At 40.2% G+C, this 20,354-nt stretch overlaps 2 protein-coding genes across 6 annotated transcripts in view; one reads left to right on the top strand and one right to left on the bottom strand.

Annotated features, from left to right (window-relative positions):
* Nucleotides 1–256: 256 nt before the first annotated feature.
* Nucleotides 257–20,354, bottom strand: part of CHRDL1 (chordin like 1) — a 45,302-nt gene continuing 25,204 nt past the window's right edge. For 2 of the 4 annotated variants that reach the window (XM_026848327.1, XM_026848330.1), the window contains 8 exons: nucleotides 15,758–15,903; nucleotides 14,643–14,736; nucleotides 11,853–11,920; nucleotides 10,336–10,510; nucleotides 6,835–7,029; nucleotides 4,944–5,111; nucleotides 3,689–3,778; nucleotides 257–2,420 (listed from right to left, as the gene is read on the bottom strand). In XM_026848327.1, the coding sequence (XP_026704128.1) occupies nucleotides 2,290–2,420; nucleotides 3,689–3,778; nucleotides 4,944–5,111; nucleotides 6,835–7,029; nucleotides 10,336–10,510; nucleotides 11,853–11,920; nucleotides 14,643–14,736; nucleotides 15,758–15,903 (1,067 nt within the window). In that variant the 3' untranslated portion in view covers nucleotides 257–2,289. The remainder of the gene's footprint in view (nucleotides 2,421–3,688; nucleotides 3,779–4,943; nucleotides 5,112–6,834; nucleotides 7,030–10,335; nucleotides 10,511–11,852; nucleotides 11,921–14,642; nucleotides 14,737–15,757; nucleotides 15,904–20,354) is intronic. The other 2 variants (XM_026848328.1, XM_026848329.1) reach the window with 2 other exon arrangements.
* The window catches only part of PAK3 (p21 (RAC1) activated kinase 3), a 199,202-nt gene continuing 185,896 nt past the window's right edge, over nucleotides 7,049–20,354 (top strand). The window contains exon 1 of one of the 2 annotated variants that reach the window (XM_026848321.1): nucleotides 7,049–7,072. The gene's annotated coding sequence lies outside the window, so the exon portion shown is untranslated. The remainder of the gene's footprint in view (nucleotides 7,073–20,354) is intronic. The other variant, XM_026848326.1, reaches the window with a different exon arrangement.

A 20,354-nucleotide genomic window follows, 5' to 3' on the forward strand; every position in this document is an offset into this window, starting at 1 on the left:
TGCTGAAGCCTTCCTTTGCACCCTGTCCAGCAGTTCTAAGTCTTGAATCTGACTCGATAGCTCAGTACGTGGTTCCACAGCAGGCAGCCAGGCACTGCACCCAGCCGGGCAGGCAGGTGCAGGCTTTCTCTGAGGTGGCAGCAGCAGGACTGCAAACAGGGAGCTGACACCAAACATCTTGACCAAACAGCATCATACTCAAAATGTCTTGTTTTATTATCAACTTCAGAGTTTATTAATTTATCAAACCAGGGAGGGCGCCCTCGGGAAAGGGCCCAGCGCCGCCGGGCAGCCAGGGCTGCGGGGAGAGAGGAGGAACAGCCCCAGGCACCGAGGGCCCGGCGGGAGGAGGCACGTCAGGGCCTGCAGCCGTAGAGGGGCCACAGAGGATTCTGCTGCAGCCCACGGCGACTGATACCAGGTGAGAATACTTCAGTCTTGCAAATCCGCAGTTGCTGGAGGAGATCCCTTTTTAGCGTGTTTTCCTGTTACGTACTAGACCATGTTGAGTACTTGGTATGGAGGGTAAGTATTGCTAAGTGTTACCTGCTCTCTGTCCAGGCCTAGGGACAATGGGGTGGTTATGTACAAGGCAAGACCGCAAAGGACCCGAGGCCACCCTATATATATTCTCCTAATTCCCTTCAGCCTTCCCTTCACCCTCACGTCTGTTCTCACTTGCTCTTCTCGCGAAGCCCTGCATGATGCTCCTCCCGGCACTGCAGGCAGCGCAGGCCGGCCCCGGGTGCAGGAAGCAGCCTGTCCCCGAGGCCTGCCCGGCAGAGGGAGGCTGCCAGGGTTTGCTGCTTGAGACAAGGATCCCCTCAGGATGGTGAAGCTCTGCCTGAAGCGGGCTTTTGGCATTCAGCAGTGAGCTCTCCCACACCTTCATCCCTTTAGAAATGGGTACACCCTGGAGTGCTGTCACTGGCAGAATGACAAACCTCAACATCCTTGCTGTCACTGTTGATCCCACTCTCTGTGAAGACCCAGCCCCTGGCTCAGCCCGTTTCCGTAAAGCTTTATTTCCTAGCGTGTTTGAACAGAAGTGTGCCTGTCTGCTTGTGGAGTAGAAAATGGGAGCAAAAGCAGGCACAGTCACTTGGTTCTTGGGATTTAATCTGACATCACAGCCAGTCCACGTGCAGTATTTTGGTGACTCTTCAGAGAAAACATTTTTTAAAATTGTACTTTTTCTGCAGATGAGAGCCACCTTTCTTAAACACGCTGTAGACATGCTATATTGAATTTAACAGAATCTCTCAGATTGTTTTATCCCAAAGGTCACAGTTTTCACAGAGCTGCTCTAAAGGCCTGCTGTAGATGTTCGGTGTTTGTTATGGGAGAGAGCTGTCCTTGAAGCGTGAGAATTGAAAGGTCACCCTCAGAAAAATGCAGATCAGGTTTGCGACAAATCAGAACAAATAAATTAAGCACTGTCATAACTCTTAAGGAGTTATTAATCGGGAGGTTTAACCCTCTAGGTGTTTTGTACTTCACCACCTTCTGCCACATCACTTTAGAAGGCAGTTTATCAGCCAAAACCATGTGTTAATAGGGCCCAGAAGAATGAAGTTATTAGGGCTGTGATAGGGAGCTAACACTTCACATTTTTAAGAGAAGTGGGTGGAGGAAACAGTGAAATCCACTTAAAAGCGAACATTTGCTCAAATTGCTACAAAAATATAGTGATTGCCACTAACACCTGCTGTTCAGTTTATGGACTCAGTTTGCTCAACTACAAAACATCATCCCAAAGGCAGGCTGCTTAGGAGTTTGTTAGTTTAAATCTGTTTTTTATGTCTCCAACACAAGTATTGTATCACTTGTATTTTTCCTCCACTACTAAAAAAAATACATGAGTCATTTCAACACCAGAAATGGTATAAATTCAGCATAGGAAATAATGCTCTCTGTAGCTCCTGCACATTTATTAGGTGTCCTTCTTTTCATTAGTTTGAATAACTTGCCAAATAATAATAATAAAAATGTTCTGTTTTCTCTTTTTAACTTGTAAAGAAATGCAACTCTGGGAAAGTACAGTCTCTCTTTCTCCTTCCCCCACCAGTAACACAGAGCCTCCTAGTCTTTTGGAGGAGATATTTGAACGGTTGACACAGACCACTACACATAAAGCAGCAAATTTGCTGTGCATGATGTGAATAATTACTGCATTATAGTTTTGGCTTTTAGGGCAACTGTTGACTTAAGCAAAATAAGCCTGCAGTCCAGCTGCAGATCCAAGTTTTCATAAGTTTTCTTGTGTTTCTCCCTCCAGTGCTGTCTCCCTTAACAGTGACCCTTTTCAGACTTTTCAAGGTACAAAACTTTTACCAAATCCTCAAGCTCAGTCCTGCACACTCTGCTTTCACACATTTGGCTGATCTGAGCTTCTCCCTCGCTGAATATTTTCCACTGGCCTGAAAACAAAAATACAAAGGAGACAGATACTGACTTAGAAAAGGGCATAGGGAACTTTGAAGACATTTACAAGCACTCTCCAAACAAACTGAATCACAATGGTCAAAGAGAGTATGTCTAGTCCACCCATGGAAAATATTCAGTGTCTTACAATCATGTAACATATTCCATGCAAAATGATTCTGTTAAAAATAATAAACAAGGACCAGAATATTTTTTCTTTCTTTAACTAAGGAGTACTGTAAATTGACCCTATTTATTCAACCATTTATGACCCTGGATACTCTGCTTTATGACAGTGATGTGAAAATTTAACTCTGATGGTAAACCAAAGTATGTGAAAGTTGGGAAACAACAAATCTTAAGTGTTTCATGCACTGCGAACTCTGCCTACCTGGGTGTAATACAAACCGTGTTTGCTGGATATTAATATTTCCATACATTTTTGATAATGTTAATAGAAATGCTTGCTGTCCTGGTAATACAGTACTGTATTACAGATAACAGTGACAATTTCACAGAAGGATGACAGCAGAAAATTAGGATACTTTTTATATGAAAATGTGTTTGCTTCTCACTAAGCCTGTATTATCAAGAGTATATTATTCCTGGGAAAAATACTTCCTTGCCTAATTGGAGACCTTGCAAAAAATGACAACTTGTAATGCAAAAGGACTGGGAACTAAAAATGTCTGTATCTTAATTCAGCTATCAAATTTTAATATCCCAAGATGGATGAAATATGAAAAAGAAATTGAATCAAGAGTGATAAAAGAATTACATGTTCTTTCAAAAGGCAGATGTTAATAATGAAGATATTGTTAAGAACATAGGAAAAGCTTCGTTCAAATATAACACACATGTATGTAGGAGAACTCCTTTAATCATCTCTGAATTTTTTCCCCTTCTAAATGACTTTCTAAAAAATTGGGGTAACGACATGTTACTTAAATAAATCCAAGTTGTGCTGCTGTGCTGACAGCAGTTGTATTTCAGAATCATAGCAGTATGGGCAGAAAGCAGCCTATCACGTATTTTATCAAAATACAGGAGACTAAGACAGCATGGACGTGAACTACTGTTATACGTATCTATATTCTGAATTGCTGTATTTTGATTATTTAAATCTAAACTTATAAAATATTAGAGCCATGTACTAGAGGGAAAATTAGTACATCTGTTTGACTATGTTGAGTAAAAGCGAATGTTTTTCAAGGCTATGATTGTATGGAGAACAGAAACCTGAAGAAGTCAGAATTTTACTTACTAGGGGTTGTCCTTGTTATCTGCTTGAAGTAAGGAAGTTCTTCAAATTCTCTCTTGGATACTTTTTCAACATGGAAGTGACGCAGAATCCCTTCAGCAAAGAAATGAGAGTGGACGTTACTGGGAATGCGCCTGTTGTTGTAAACTTGTGTTGCTGTCCTGTCTTTATGTAGAATTACTGCCATGTCTAGTCACCTTGTGAAATAATCCTTACCAATTACATGGATTTTCAGCCTGTTCTTTTTCATTCTGTTTGCTACCCTTCTGGTTTTTTGCTACTCCCCTGTAAATCCTTCTGTGGATTTACAACTGCAGAGAGTTTGTGGGAGGTGTGAGAAGTAGCCGATTCATTTCCAATACAGCTGAACCCTTCCTTAGTATGAGTACATGTAAGATTACAACAGAAGTCAGAATCCCAGTGTCCTGGAGAAAAACAGTAACATTTTGCAGACAGATACCATTTTGTCTGTCATGAGCTAGCAGACATCACTGTCAAATCATCACAAGGCTTTGTGGCTTCATGAACACACACGGTAGTTATTAACCATCTGATCCTCTGTGACTTCTTCTCTGCTCATGATTTCGGCTTGGATTTGTGCTTTAAAGTGCACTCTAGAGATGTATCATTTCCGTGTAAAGGGCTGTCCCATACGAGGGTTTCCTAGGAGGATCACATGCTTTTTACTTAAAGTAGATTAGGTAGATGGGATTCTTAGGAGGCTGGAGATAATTTTTACTATACTAAAAGATCAAGATTTGCAGAAGTGTTTGGGCTTCTGGATGTTCTTCTATTTTTTTTTAAATTTTACCAGTTAGTTTAATAAAGATATTGTTTCCTTCCTTAACACATTTTTTGCCCATATTCTAAACCATCATGGGCATAGCATCACTAAGGCAGATGGGGCAGACTGATTTCAATGGAAGGCTTTTTGGTCCTTCCTAAATAAGAACCTCCAGGCACTTGGTTCAAATGCTACTACCCATTTCTCAGCAATAAATTACACAGGGTATTACGGACTATCTGTTTGCCATTGTGCTTTTGCTTACAATGAAGGGTAGGGCTTTGCAGAACTAGAGCTTTGTGTGGTATTAATAGTTTTAGTACAGCAGAACTTGAGTATGTTGGAAGTGGTTGTAATAACGATATCCTAAATAGCTAGAAGAACAGCAGTCTCACGATGCTTGCATTTGTAAATCGTCCTGGGATTTTAATGGAAGATGATACACTGCTTGAAGAAAGAACTTGCTCAACTCACCTTTTCTAATTGTCCACACGTGTATTTCAATTTGAGGTGGCTTTTCAGTCTCTACTGCGATTTTTCTGATGGTTTCTCCTTCCTCTGTGAAAACGGATTCATAGACGGGAAATGTCTCCTTCCCACAGAAGTAATCTTTGTTGTCAAAGGTTTGACTTGGCACTTCTTCTGTTTAAAAAAAGCCCAAAACACATACTACAGCTGTAATCATGTCCTCCAGAACTTACTTGGTACTGATAGCTAAGCAGGTTTTGTTTAAAAGTAGAATTTTCACTTGTATGGCCACTCAAATCCATCTCCATCTAAGCCCCGGATATTTAACAGTGTTCTATTTTGCTAGGTTCTGATGACCAGTCTGGTGGCAAGACATAATTCATATTTATTACCCAATTTCATAAGGAAATGAGCTGGATCAAACCTTGTGGTTTGTGAGACTCCTCACAATTTTTGAACCTGTTGTCCACTTTTCAAGCATATTTGAAATAATGGTAGAAGTCTCAGAGGTAATAAAATAACTGAATTAAAATTGGTGGTTGGACAGAGTGAAGATACCCAAATGCTCTTCTGAGGAAAAGGGCAGGTAGAATCTATCAGGTTTGAATTTTGCTCGGCAGCAGCTAGCTGGCTGGTGCAAGCTTGGGCTAGCCACAGTGCACTTACCTCTTGACCACCAGGTAAAGTCATAGAACATATAAGTAGAAATTGTGATTATTCTGTTGGTAATTGGGAGCTGGATGAGAATTTAAGAGAGATGATGCAGCTCAAAAATTTGCACTGTTGTTTGTGGACAAACCTGATAATTAATACATTTTCACACACACAAGACAGACTGCAGTAAGAGGTGAGGTTCAGCTTTCTTAAAAATTGGCACATAGAATCTCAAAGACAGTAACTTTCTTTTTGCTATTAATTTTTCTGTTGAAGCCTGTTAGCCAGGTTTTGTTGACTGTTCTCATCTCAAATGAACTCAATAAAAGCTGTGGGTCTCTGATTCACAAGTATCTAAAAGGATCTAGATACACACCTCCTGCCTGCCAACTGCCTCTGTGTCGTGCTTTTTCCCAGTAAGCAAGGCTAGCAAGAGAAAATGGGAAGTGTGCATTCTATGAAGGATTTCTATACACAACAGAACAACTCACTTCCTCCCAGTGCATCACCAAACAAACACAGAAATGGGCCATACAGATTAGAAAAGAAGTTTAAAGGCACAAAAAGGAACTGAACACTCCTTTACCCTTCCTATCATCTGCAACATGGCTGGTCATTTGGCAGACCATCAGCAGAGTCATATCAGCAGATTTTTCACTAGTTGTAGGCATTGATTTTAGTAAGTAATGTCTACATAACTTTAATCATTAGCATGGCATAAAAAAAATGCTAAATTTGTGATAAGGTAGTATTTATTTTAAGGATTAAGTTACATAACTGACACCAATCAGTCTATAATCAGGGGTTTGAATCCTTCTGGTACATGTTAAAAAGCAGAAATTACCTCCATGCAAATTTCACGAGCTAAAAAATTATTTGAAGGTTCTGTGGGCACTGCAGTGGGGGAAAGGATGGGAGAGTCTTTTGACAGTAATGAACTTTCTGTGTACATTTCTGTAATACTCTCTTTGGAAATGAGTGTCGGGAAATCATGCTAACAGAGAGAAAGGCAAGTGACTGATCAGAACATACGTGCTGCAGGCAGCAAGCCCCCCCGCCGCCCAAGGAACAGCAGGGCTGGCCAGGCAACTCTGCCTGTCTCGCACTGAGATCTCTGCGCACACATGAGAACACTGGGCACAGCTATTGCTATTTTTATCAGATCTTATTGTGACCCGAAGGTTTGAGCCAAGCCCCTTAACATGCACAGCAAAAAGGTGGTCTGTGATCAACTTTGTTTTACCTGGGCAGACTTTACAGCATTTTCCTTCTACTTTCTGAGGATATTTGCAGGGATATGGTTCTGGACAATGAATTTTCTTACATTCCTGTTTGGTGATGTTGCAGGTGCACAACACACACTCTACGATTCCAAAAGCCCGGAGATTAGGATGCCAAGATTCACCATGTGAGTATGTTTTGCCATTTGAAACACAAACTAGGAAAGAAGAGAAAAGGGAGAAAAAGTACAACTGGAAAAGGTATGTTCATTGGCTACCTCTCTATGAATACTACTTTGATTCATGCACATTTGTATAAAGCAGTGTCTCTATACATAATTTGTTAGTGTCTCTGGCCCATTTCTCTGCTTGTTAACTTTAACTTGGAGCTTTGCTACTTAAAATGAGTCTGAGCCTGTGACCACCCTTTTCTGAGCAGTTTTGCTTTGACTCCAACTCTGCTGACACTGGTGTTCACACTATTTTGTGGAGAAGAGTGAAGGTGGCTGAGTCATGTATTTGACGAGCTCCTCTCCTGTGCACACATTTCAGTTGTGCATCGTTAACCAGTTTACAAAACTCACTCCTTCCCCTCCTAATCTCAGCCCATGCACAGGACACAGCCCGCTACATTGGTTCTGGCTGCTGGAATTGAATCTGCAGATGGACAGGATCATGACATTTGCTACTGAGTCATCTGCACAACTTTTCTTACCATTAGCCGAACACAGCTTTTGCAGTGAGCGTCATGCTCTCATCAAGAGGGATTAGTGCCACCTGGGCCTGTTGAGAGTTTGCATGAGAGTTCCTGCTACACAACACACAGAACAAAGCAAGGGCATGTTGCAAAATGCAACTTCATGTCCTTGGTGGAAAGATATACGTCTGTAGGTGTACAGAAACATTTGGCTTTTGGAATCACAAGAAAACATTACATGAAAAGATACATATGGTACTGAAATTTCATTCCAATAGCTTTTGAGCACCTCACAATATTTATTTGTCAGTGCCCTTGGGAGACAGAGCAGTACAGCTGACACAAGGACTGGAAAAATCCATGCCTGGTGGAAGTCAGTTTGGGTCACCTGGCAGTTAATGGGAGTTATATCACTTTACACCATGTTTGCATTTGTGCTAAAAACCTTACTTCTTTCTTTTTAAATATTTTATAAACACAGAGAAAAATGCAAACTAATCCTAACACGGTGAAAGAAAGGGCACCTTGATTTCTAAAAGCAACTAAAGTGAAGCTGGGATATGCTGTAAATATTTCCAATTCTTCTAATATGCCATCATTTTTATTAATGCTTTTATTTGTAAAATATGTTCCTATTTTGCCTGTAACTTTCAAAAGCAATTTAATTTTTATCTGTAATCTGAAATTTACATCTAACTGGTAACAGATGTGACCAACTGCCTTATACTTTACTGAGTTACTGAGATTTATGGGGAGTGTTTTTTGCAATGTATTGTCTTTCATGGGGTTATGCTATCATTTGCTTTATAATTTCCTACTTTTTAACTCTTTCTTAAGACATGTTTTTGTTTTAGAGGTAGGAAACAGTTTTGTTTCTCAAATAAAAGCAAATCAATTGTTACCTGTATACTAAGAACATGGGAGAAAAAAACTAAGTGAGGAAAACTGGTAAGTGTTCAGCTGCTCAGCAGGCCTCTTACATGCTTAAATACTATAATATTAGTTAGATTTATGTTTATATGGAATTTTTAATCCCAGCTAGAGCTCTCCAGATCCTTTACAGACATAAATATTTAATGATTTCTCTCTGACAGGGGAAGAGATAATACATGACATTGTGTAGATACATATTCCCCCTGTTTTAAGGGTTTGTTTAGCACAAACAGTTAAATAATTACTCTGAGGTAGCTGGTGAAGCCTGTAGTAGAAGCCAAAACAATAACTTCTAGTTCCCTGATACCCTGCTTTTAGTGCTCTTCATGTTTAGAATGATAAATCTGTATCCATGCAACTGCACAGTATTTGCATGTCAGGAGAGTTATGTGTTTATTTTTGAACTTGTTGAAAAGCGTCTCAAGGGCATGTTCATTAATTAGTAAAACACTTGTTAATTGCACAAGAACAAAAGAAAATGCATGGTCAGCATTCCTGTTTCTATCACGGGGATCTCTCAGACACTCTCCAGGCAATGAGTGTCTGAAGCTGTGGCAGTTACTATGTACTGCATCCAGAAATATGCTATTCGTCTGTATGCTCTTTATTTGCTGAAACAAATCAGTTAGAAATTGCTTTGATAATGTCTTCATGTGTGAATTACATGTCAAAGATATTGCACTGCATGGAGATTCCTGCTCCTAGATTCAGCATAAAACAGTGGCATGATCTGAATGTTTTTTCATGCTTGTTCAGGTGGATAATAAAGATCCTATGGCCAACATTCCTTCTGTTAGTTAATACCTTAAAAGATTAGTTGGCCCTAGTTCAAGGGCTTTTAACTCTTTGTGGGTAGTTTCTAAGTGCATACTGAGTGCTATTTGTAGATAGACGCTCTTCTGAACCTGTATTTTTACAGCTATTTCTTTTATGACTTCTTAGGCCTGTTCCTGCAGACCTCTGTTCGCTGAGGTCCACCCAGTGTGGGAAGTGAGCATCCCACCCTTTTTATTGTACAAAACTTGCTGTCCCACTAAGTGGAGAATTGATATTTTCCCTCTATTTTTGTCCTTCCTGTAATGCATCAGGAATATGGTTTAGTCATGTTTGGTTAAGGTTGCCATATGGGCTCAAAGTTCTGCTGTCCCCATGATACAGTATGTCCTGTATTATATTATCAGAAGGCACTAAAGGATTCTTAGAGTGAGACTGGTTAACTTGGTTAACCTAGCCTCTTTACAGCTCAGACATTCATTGCCTGAATTGCCTACTCTGCCTCTAATACTAGCCATGGAGGAGGAAAAGCACCCCTTGTATCCCCCTGTCTCAGACAACTGGCTTAAGGTGGGAAAAATCATGATACTGCCTTTCTTGAGAATAATTTGTTAAGCCTTGGAGGCAGAAAACCTTTGATACTATGGCAAAGCTTTATGGTCTGAGATTAATGGGGCAGTTTAAACATACGTAGTTTACAGCTAGTAAAGTTACATTCAGTATAAAGAAAATAAGCATGAACAATTTCCTACTAGACAACTCACTGTGTGAGCAAGTTGGCAAATCTAAAGTCATCGTGGTGTCCTTCATGGCACAAAGCGCTCACTTCCCTGGTAACCACTGCATGGGATCTCAGAATTATGTAGCACAATCCCACAAATTCACAGCAATGCAATAGAGTGGTGCCTTTGCGTAGTGAAATGCACTAATGTATGTGTAGGCACAACTGATCTCAGCCAAGACCTAATTTTGTATCCTTAATAGCTTACTGCTTTTTGCCTCCCTGATTTGCATTGGGTCTCTTAGTATCAGTGTGAATTTCCAAGATTCTGTTGTATATTTTGAGTAGGTGATTGATTCTTGACCCAGAGTAATACTGTAAAGAAGTACTTGTCTTTACCTCGTCCGTGCTTATGCTTATTGTTGATGACAATTTGTACTATTGTTCCTGAAGTTTGCTGGGAATCTGGTAGGACTCCACGGTTACTCCTGGCATTGGGAAATCGTGGAATGTTGACTACCTGCCTCGCAGAGCTGGGTGACAGGTCGTAGTGGGAGCGATGGTATGAGTGCCTCTGGAGACAAAAAGAGAGCAGGAAAGTAAATGTCTCATTCCAGTGAACATGAGGAAAGAGGCTGTACTAGAAGCTTAACACAGGCAATGAGTGTTGCGACTGTCATCAAACATCATTAGATGTAATGAATGGCACCATGCTAAATAAAGGCCATTCAGGTTTTGCAGATGGTTTACATGATAATGAAGTTGTCTACATGCATGCAGTTGTAACTCATCTCCCCAGACTGTATATGTCGGTGTAGGTGTCTTTATCTAAGGCGGTCATCTGAAGTCCCTAATCATCAATGGACAGAGAGGTAATTTTAGAGCCTGACCTGTTGTGGATCTAGAGATGATGAGGAAATGAATCACAACCCAGAAGTGCCAGTTTCGCTCCATGTATTAAAAATGGTGTTCAGATCTAGATATCTACTTTACTGATGTCTACTCTAAGATTAGAGAAGAATTGTAAGCTGTCTAGTTTTCCTCATAAAATTGCTTTCTACTGGTGCTCCAGTGGCGGAGCGCGTCCTGAATGACTGTCCAGCTTCTTGTTTGGTTGCAGCTTTAAACTCTCATGCAAGGCCAGGGTTAGCCTTGCACAGACTGAGCAGAACCTCAATAGATTCTGTTTTACAGACTGGGAAGTCTCATTTTATTTGCAGAGGAAAGTAGTAGTAGTAGTAGTAGTAGTAGTAGTAGTAGTAGTAGTAGTAGTAGTAGTAGTAGTGCACAGCATGTTTACTAGAGCAAAAACAGTGGTTGTTTTCAGAGAATTATTTTCCAAAATACCCATGGGCATGAAGGAATAGTGTATATTACAGCAGTTGAAGCATAATTCTTCTCACTAATCCAAAGACCTGTTGTTTCATTTATTTAGGTAGTGCACCTAATGCTTAAAAGCTCTTCATATTTTCTCCAAATGCTGTTATAAAAATTATCTCTTCAGGAGTAAGTTGTTAATGGATACTCTTAGCCCCGGAGGTAGTGAAGCCCCCAAAGTAAATATATACATGTATATATCAGCTGGGAAGTGTTTGCAATTATGATTTTAAAGTGATGCTTGTATAGCAAACTATGCTGTAGAATTTTATTCTTACGGAGCATATACAACAAAGACCAAATCCAGAGCTTGCAGAAGCTCATGGAATTTTATAATTCAGCATTATTCATTAATTGAGGTTGAGTTTATTAAGAGGTTTGCAGAAGTGGAAGAAACCTATTTTGGGCTAGATTCACAGAAGCCAGGATGAAGCAGTAGATATTCAGACCTATTATCATCCTTTTCTCTTTTTCCCCCAATGTACTGGCACACACAGAACAGCAGGAAAAGATGTCTTTAAATTGTAGGTCACACTTACGGCTTCCCTGTTGGCTGGCTGCCGGAAAATATCTCCATCAGAATGTTCCCATGATAATTCTCCATCTCCTGTATGAGAAGCAGAGCAGCATCAGTTAGGGCAGTAATTGTGCAACACCTTGGGAGATACTTAGAGGTGAAGTCTCATGGAAGGTGCATGAGTGTGCAAACCAGCAACCGTTCCAGAAAGCCAGGCACATGCAGTGAGTTACATCAGGATGTGTAAGTTGGCCCACTAAGACCAGATCCCATCTAAGCTCACAGGATCCTATATTTGCTGGTAGAGAGTATGAAATATTCAGCATTGCTTTTCTGAGTCAGGCCAATAGAAGTACTACAGAATAAAGCTTATAGCACTAACAGTCATAGCAAAGTAAGGACATTCTGAATTGTCTTTTAAAAGAGGAAAGGGTTTTCTAGAGCACTTGTGATTTGTGCATGTGATGCAAAAGTAATGAATGCTTTTGAGAATCAGAGAGACTTCTGTAGCCAGGCTCTGGTTACTTACAGCCAAACATGTGATTCATGGAAAGAAAAGTTGGAAAGAAGAAGAAACCTTCGTTTTCTACTTAGGAGTAGTGTCCAGCTGTTTTCTTTGCAAAGACAACTTCATAAATACAAATATAACTAAGCATAAGCTACATTAGAAATTTTAGTAGGGAAAAATCAGTTCAAGCTAGAGAGAGAATGTGGCTTTAAAAAGTTTTAGAGACATATTTTGAGGTGTTCCTTGATATGACAAGCCACAGAAGTTGAATTGATACCTGACTCCTGGAAAACTTGTACAAGAACAGGAGAAATCATTTAGTGTGGAGCTGAGCTTGGAATTTATCCCAGCCTTGGAATTCAAATACAGGTACAGATAAGACCGTTCTGCTAGTGGCTCAGAGCCTTGCTCTGGATGTGCCAAGCACTGCGCTGGAATGCAGAGCGGTACCACCACAGCAGGACCCTTACATTAATGGCACAGATCATGGGCTTGGGTCCTTGAAGCAGGATAGGTGCTGCAGCAGTAGCAGTGTGTGATACTGGCTTGGGAGAGCCATGGTGCTGATGCAGGTACCCCTCCAGTTCTGGAGTTAACTCGTCCAGATGTAAGTCAGATCCATCACAGATCCACTACCTTAGTGTATACTGTGTATTAGCATTTTATCCTCTATGCAGTTTATGAGAACTTTTGCCTTAATTTAAGTGGAAGTTGGATCCTGACATAAATCACATCTGAACCATAGTGCTTGGAGCCTTCTCTAGTCTGTAGTAGAGGAATGAATAGGAAAATCAGCAATTTTTACTATATTAAGTTAATATATTTGGCCATGCAGGGAGCAGAAACTGACTCACAGTTTCCTCCCCATGAGCTGTGCTAGATCTTGATGCAAACATCTTGTTTAGGTTTGCATTTCATAAGAATCACAGAGGGGAGGTAAGACAGTTTATGCCCTATTGAAAAGGACAAAGCTGATTGTAAGATAAATGATCATTTTAACATTTTAAAATAAGAGTAACAGACAGTAGAATATATTAAAAAACCCCTGCATCAGTGGAGACACTGGGTCATCTCTACTGCATAATCCAATTTAATCTCACCTCTCATATGGAAACTCTAATGAACTTGTTTCTCATTAGTGACTCTCTGGCTGAAGTGCCTGATTTCTCCAGCATAAGGCTAGTTTACAGCACACTCATGTCTGATACTTCGTATTTTGAAAGTCAGTTTGATTTTTGTAAGTGAAGTAGGTTGGTTTCAAATACAGCCTAGTAACTATGAGGGTACAGGTATCAAGAATCAGATGATCAGCAGTGGTTTACTCTGAAGTACCATCTTTTTGGTTCAGCCCCTTCACCCCTCAGAGCTTTTGGTCCAGCGTGTATACTCAGTAAACTCCTTAAGACAGGGACTATGGGACAATGCTAGTTCTTGTTTCACAACTCTATCACCATAGGCAAAATTATACAACTAACAAGATAATAGTCCTTGTTTTTACCATGCAATAGCACCGAGTTCTGAGTTCAAACAAGCAGAATCTCAAAAGGATATAACTGCACAAAGGTGCAAGCAGGAGCATTTTTCACAGCAGACTGGCATTACTTATAACAATAGTGGCACTTCTGAAAACCATAGGTATATACAGGTGCTTATCTGCATCTTTGAGAATTGGCCATAGGTGCTTAGATACCCTGGAAGTGGTGATTCAAATGCCACAATACTAATAGTGAGATAAAACACATTTAGAGATTCTCAGATTTTTAGACAGACATTTAGGTTTAGACATTCAGAAAGGCTACGAAGGCCCCTAGAATCAAGTTACTTCAGTGTACAAGATCTAAAATGCAATTGCTAATAAAATACTGAAGTCACCTGAATATAGACTGGCCCCTGATTTAAACTGGAGTAATTGGCTTTATCCTCTGAACTGGAATTCTCGTGTCTTGCATATCTTGAGCAGGTCTGGTAACCTGTCAGAGAGAAGCTCATCTTTTATTGCCAAGCTTTCCTACTCAGAGCAATGGCAGCTATCGCAATACATCATTTGAAGCCTTCATTTACCTCATTATGGGGATGCAACTGTATCATCAGTGCATTCTCTCCTTATTTTAATTTAGGAAAACAAAGGTAGCAGTGTTACCTTGATGGAATTCAAAGTTTAATTTCCCAACATGCACTGGATTGTAAGTATATGGGAAACTTGCAGATAGTGTCCTGAGTGACAGTGCTGGTGCACGGACAGGGCTCTGACAGGGGAAGGAGTGAATTCAGAACCTGTCCTTCTGTGGTTGTACTTGAACTTACCTCTGCAAACGGGACAGCAGGACTCCGGAACAGAAACTGGGAAAGAGCAAGTTAATTTGGGACAAGTCTTCAACCCACAGTACACATTTCCTTCCTGCCAGTAAAATACAAGAATTCAGAAGGAGTCATCGATTTGTCTGGTACTGTATATGCATTTTTTATGGACATGCTTAAACCTAGTATGTGTGTTTACATAAATGCCACTCTGGTATGCAAAAGCAGAATACTAGACCAATGAAAAGTCTGGATAGCTTTTTTAAAATTTGTTGTCGCACAGAGAAAGGTCCCTTTCTCTAAAAAAACAAGGGGGAAAAGGGAAGAGGTAAAAGTGTGTGGGGAGAATAGCTGCAGTTACTGTATGCTGAAAGTGTACCTGACATTGTTGGTACCAAAAACATCCAGTGTAAATTCTCCCTCCTGCTCTCCCTTTCTTGTGTCTTACTGGACTTGAACTGGAGGAATAGCTGATCAGTAACTAAAAGTCATAAAGTCTGTTCAGTACTTGGCCTGTTAAGTTTGTAGTTAATGTAGAATATGATGATGATTTAATCAGAGGAGGTCCAGAGTTGCCAATACTTTATACTGAAGAGCTGGTTGGATTCAGAGGGATGTTTTGGTTCAGACACTGGCTCTGAAAAGTCACTGAGTGACTGCTCAGGTATACTGAATTTGAATCGGTGACATCTCAGGAATGGCTCTGTGGCCCGCTATCAGTTTTCAGAGCTGTCCATTCCCAGCCTGTGGGGCTCCTTCCCTATCAGCTCAGGCCAAATGAATTCATTTTCAGTCAGTGGCTTAGTGCTGTATTTTCCAGTCAGGCTGAAGCGAAATATTCTGTATATGTCAAGTAGCAATATTTTACCTGCTGCTTCTGCACCGTAAGCTCACTTACAGCAGATGCTTGACAGGGTAACCTTTGTCCCCTGTGTTTGAGTAAGAGGTAGCCTGGCAGTTACCAGGTGCTGCACACTGGCCTCAAGCACTCTCATGAGTTTCAGCATTAATTATCAATTCCCAGCCTCTATTATGTGTTGCTTATGTTTCAGTGTCATGTCTTCTAGGAAGGAGAAATGAAGCATAGATAGAGCAGAGCTCTGTCAAATCATGTTACTTACTGAGCAGCTGCACTGGGCACACTGGTTTGCTTGCCTGTTTTGGAAAAGCCCCTCTGCCACAAACATTTCGCCATGATGGTAGGTGGTGCCATTGTATTCACAGGATTTCCCGGTGATTTTGCTGCTTACTGAGAAAAGGGAGTCTTCTGGAAGCAATGGGAAAGGAACACTTCATGCAAATGTTCTTAACAACTTGCAGTATTACAAATACAGGGGAGGAAAAGCTTCCCTTCTTCATTTTTCTTTACTATAAAAGGACAAGTTTTGTCATGCTACAAAGTATAAGTGATATTCTCATACTACTATTTTGCTGAATAATAATTCACACTTTTAGTTGACTGTCCCAGTTCATGTTAAGATGTTGATGATCAACTGCAGTGCCAGCACTGATGGCCATGTCTCATGCTGCTGTATTTTCTCTCACTTTGTCTGCTGTAGCATTTGGTATTAGGATAGACAAGGTGCAGTTATGTGCCCACTTGTTGCATTTACATGGCTTTTTCACACTTTAATGTAGAAGGTCCTGTATACACACAGAATCTCACTATCAATAGCATGGTTTCCCCCTTCTTAGTACTGGTAGTACTGGTATCATTTTATTAATGATTTGTTGTAGCCCATAGAAGACTTAATTGCAGGTTAGCAGGTTGTGCCGTAGGGCATACATGAGTCCATGCCATCCACAGGCACAAACCTTCTGGCTGAGGAGCAGTCATACTGATGATGGGACTGTGTCAAGAGAAAACTATTTACTATGCAAGTGTTTCTTCCTAGTGGACTTTACAGTTCATTGCTGCTGTTGTTTTCAAAATGAGCAAAACTTGTGAAAGGCAGACTTCAAAAGCCACCCAAAAGCTTTTTTCTGACATGCATTTTAATGTCAGATGTGCAAATGAGTGCATTTTGCAGAACTCAGTGCATATGACAAAGTGCACAAGTGCAGTGTCAATTCAGCCCTGAAGCCTCCTGTTTCAACTCAAGATCATAATGAGTTCTGCACCACATGGGTTAAATATTAAGACATAAAGCTATCCATACCTTATGTTAAAACATTCCCTAGACTGTTTAACTATTAGCAGTTGACAAACAAAATATACTTTACCTATGAAATGTAAGTCACTTGATGCCTGTTGGGCAGTGAATCTGGCAGTATACATTTACATTCACGTGAATTTAGCATCTCAGCATGGGAAAAGACATTTTGAACAAGAGCTTGATGGAAGTAACAGTGGAGTGTTTGTTCTCTGGAGCCCAAATCACTGCATTTTCTAGGAATGCAGCTGAAATGTCATTCAGTGGGTTTGGGTTTTCATGTAAAAGAAACCTGACCTGAAATTTCAGGTTTTGCTGTTGCTCCTTTCATTATCTATCAGATAAACCTGGGGAGCTTTTTCGTGAAACTGTGCCACCACCGAATGCACATTTTTCAGCTGGGAGCTCAAGTGAAAGAGCAGTTTTCTGCTGGCATGCACTGGCATTAAACACTGACATTCAGAGTTTTCCATAAAAGCATATATTTAATTACATTGGTCCATCAAATATTAGTAATATTTTTAATGGTAAATGACAAAACTGTCTGTGGAATATACATATACTACAGTATTTGAGAGTCTAGTGCATCAGCGAAGAACATTCTGCAGGAGAAGTTAGCCATTTAGGGATCCTTGCCTGACATTCCACTTCTCTTTAAGTGACAGACATGGTATTGGCTCTCCCTCCTTTGAAGAACCAAATACATCATTATTTCAGTGCAATCAAGGGTGTCTAATGATACCTTTCCAAAGCCTTATAAATAGGACAGAGCTTTGACAATACCTGTGCTTGGCACAGAAATGCAGTGCTTTTAGCACTTCTGTACAGTTTGCTAGTAATACACATTCTGGAATGGCAAGATGTATGTTCTAATTAAGACACACCTTTTGAAAGTCATCAGCAAAAGATTCAAGTGACAAATTAAACTCCTGCCCCATTAGGCACAAATACTGGAAAACATGAATAAAGAGGCACTTCTCAGGACTGTGGTACTTCCTGAAACTTATGTCACCATAGTTTCTTGGGCTTTCTAAGAGTCCTCTCATGGAAAGCAGAAAGAGATTGCCAAACCCTTAGTTATCCCCTTGCCCCTTGGCCAATGGAAGAGCAGCAGAACTAGAAAGAATGAAAATGAAAGGAGAAATGAAAAGAGAGTACAGATGGTTCTGGTCAGGATATGAGGCCCTGCTCATGCAGCCTCTGCAGGACGTTGCTGCGCCCCCATGGGATGCCTATCCAAAAGCAGCGTTTGGCTTGTGGTCTGACATTTGCAGAGACCAATACTTGAATGACTCATGGTGACTCTTCACAGTATTGGACGAAGAAAGTAAATATTACTGCAGATCTACCTTGGTATATGCCACATTGCTCAGATCACTGTGAAATCACAAAATGCCTTTAAACTGTGGCTTCTAAGTAATGGAAGGAAGGTGGTGAAATTTTTATTGCTTGGAAAATGTCGGAGGAGAGTTGCAGTAGGTAATTGTTTTCATCTATACTTCTTTTAAGTTGATCACAGAAGTTAGACCTATAACAGCTAAATCATAACATGCAGCCCAAAACGCACGTACATCTGCCTATCTTTGGAATATGGGATGAAATTCTATTGACATTTTGAAGTCTTATTTGATGAAATAATTATAATAAAAGTCAGTTTCAATTACAGGGAATAAAGCTATGGTTTAGGTCCTATACTGCATTTACCTGTGCATATGATTATCTTTTAGCACATTAAGTGAATGGGGCTATTTGGTTGCATAAAATAAGGCTTAGAAGAAGTTTTCAGATCAAGATGACATTCCTGTTATTGTAAAAAAATATACACAGTCATATATGAGAGACAGCATATTGGAGAGCACGACTGATCCTCTCCAAACACAGCATCTGTCTAAAACTGCAAGGAAGCTTTGTTTATATTGCATGTCCAAATATAACTTCTGTCTGGTGCAATTTTTCTCTCTCTGTCTTTGCTAGTGTGTGACTGACTTTCTACAACTAGGATCTGCCTTGGTTTCTTTTCTAGTGCTCTTTAAATCATGGCTAATTAGAGGAGTTCAGACTCCCTCATGATATCATATTCTCCTGTAGAATGTGAAATCAGAGTCTTTGTGGATTGTTTTAATAAGTGCCAGGTTTGAACTTTGAAAACTCTTGGCATTAATATAGATATCAGCATGCATTATTCTGTGCCTTAGTTAAGATACGTTAGATCAATTAACTGCAAATATACTGCATTGCTCAAAGCTCTATTTGTAAACCTTGCCTCCAAAACGGGATTGTTCCCAAAGCCTTATCTGGCATTTTAATGGTGCTGACTAACATTGCTTTAATTAGCTGCCTCTGTAAAGTACCAGGCAAACCATCTGTGTGAATCTTTTTAATTAACTGGGTTCAATCTGAGCTTTTCTTTCTGGCATTCATAGCATGTCAGTGGAAGCAATATAAACCATACAGGGTAAGGATGTTATAGCACCAATCAAAAAGGATGTGTCTTTGTTTCTGTGGTTGGCATTTATTCTCTGAGAGCTCAGACTTCGGTCCAGAATTTGACAGGCCAAGCTTACATTTGCCTATGATTTTAGTGGGATCAAGATAGGACCATGAGTTAGCAATATGGATAGCACTGATTTATCACCAACATTAGCATTACTTAATGGCAGGGGGCTAAGATGTGCCACCTAGGCTTCACGTGACTTGGCATAGATTTGAACTTATCCTGTAATTAGCCTTAAAGGTTGAACCTGGCTGAAGAAATCTTTCCAGTTTTACAAACAGGCTCCAAACCAATTCTTTTTTTAAAAACAACTGGAGACTATGGTGGCTATGCTCAAATTCTTATATCCAAACATTCCTCTCTTCCAAATACAGGATTCTGTCCATCTTCTGTTGTTTACCTAAACTGGATTTCACTGGTGTACCATACACATAAAGTAAATCCTGGCCTCAATGAAACCAACAGAAAGGTTTTCTTCAGAATACAGCCCAGGTGCTTGCTTGAATGCTGCTTTTTAAGATTATGTTTGAGAGGGATGCTTGTACTAGGATGAACTTTTGATCTATACAAACAAGATTTCTATCAATTCAGATTTGTAATACACCCTAATATAAAAGTTCACTATGAACTAGAACCACATGTAGGTATACTTCACGTACTCCACAAACTATATATAATCCATGTGACGGAGCATGTGAAGAAACAGTATGGCAAAAAGTTTGCCACGAAGGGATGCTAACTTAGTGTGAAATGCAGCACTATACTTTCCTGATAGTCTGACAAAATAGAGTTAGATATTAATTTGATAATCCACAGACATTTTATGGTAATTCTGTGGTTCAGTGGAATCTACTCCAGTCACAGTTTTTTCATGGACATCTCCCTGGGTTCCTGATGGTCTGCCCATGACTTGAAGTTTCCAAGGGCCAAGGTTTGAAGGCAGCCATACTATGGGTGTAGACCAGGGCTTCCTGACTTTGGGAGCTTTCCAGTGTCCTGGGAGAAACAGATGCTGTGTCACATAGATTACAGTCAGTTTTGGAGACGCAATCTTTTAGCTTTTTATGTTTA

The sequence above is a fragment of the Athene cunicularia genome (genome assembly GCF_003259725.1).
Source record: "Athene cunicularia isolate RWA chromosome 4 unlocalized genomic scaffold, athCun1 chr4_part3, whole genome shotgun sequence".
NCBI classification, from domain to species: Eukaryota; Metazoa; Chordata; class Aves; order Strigiformes; family Strigidae; genus Athene; species Athene cunicularia.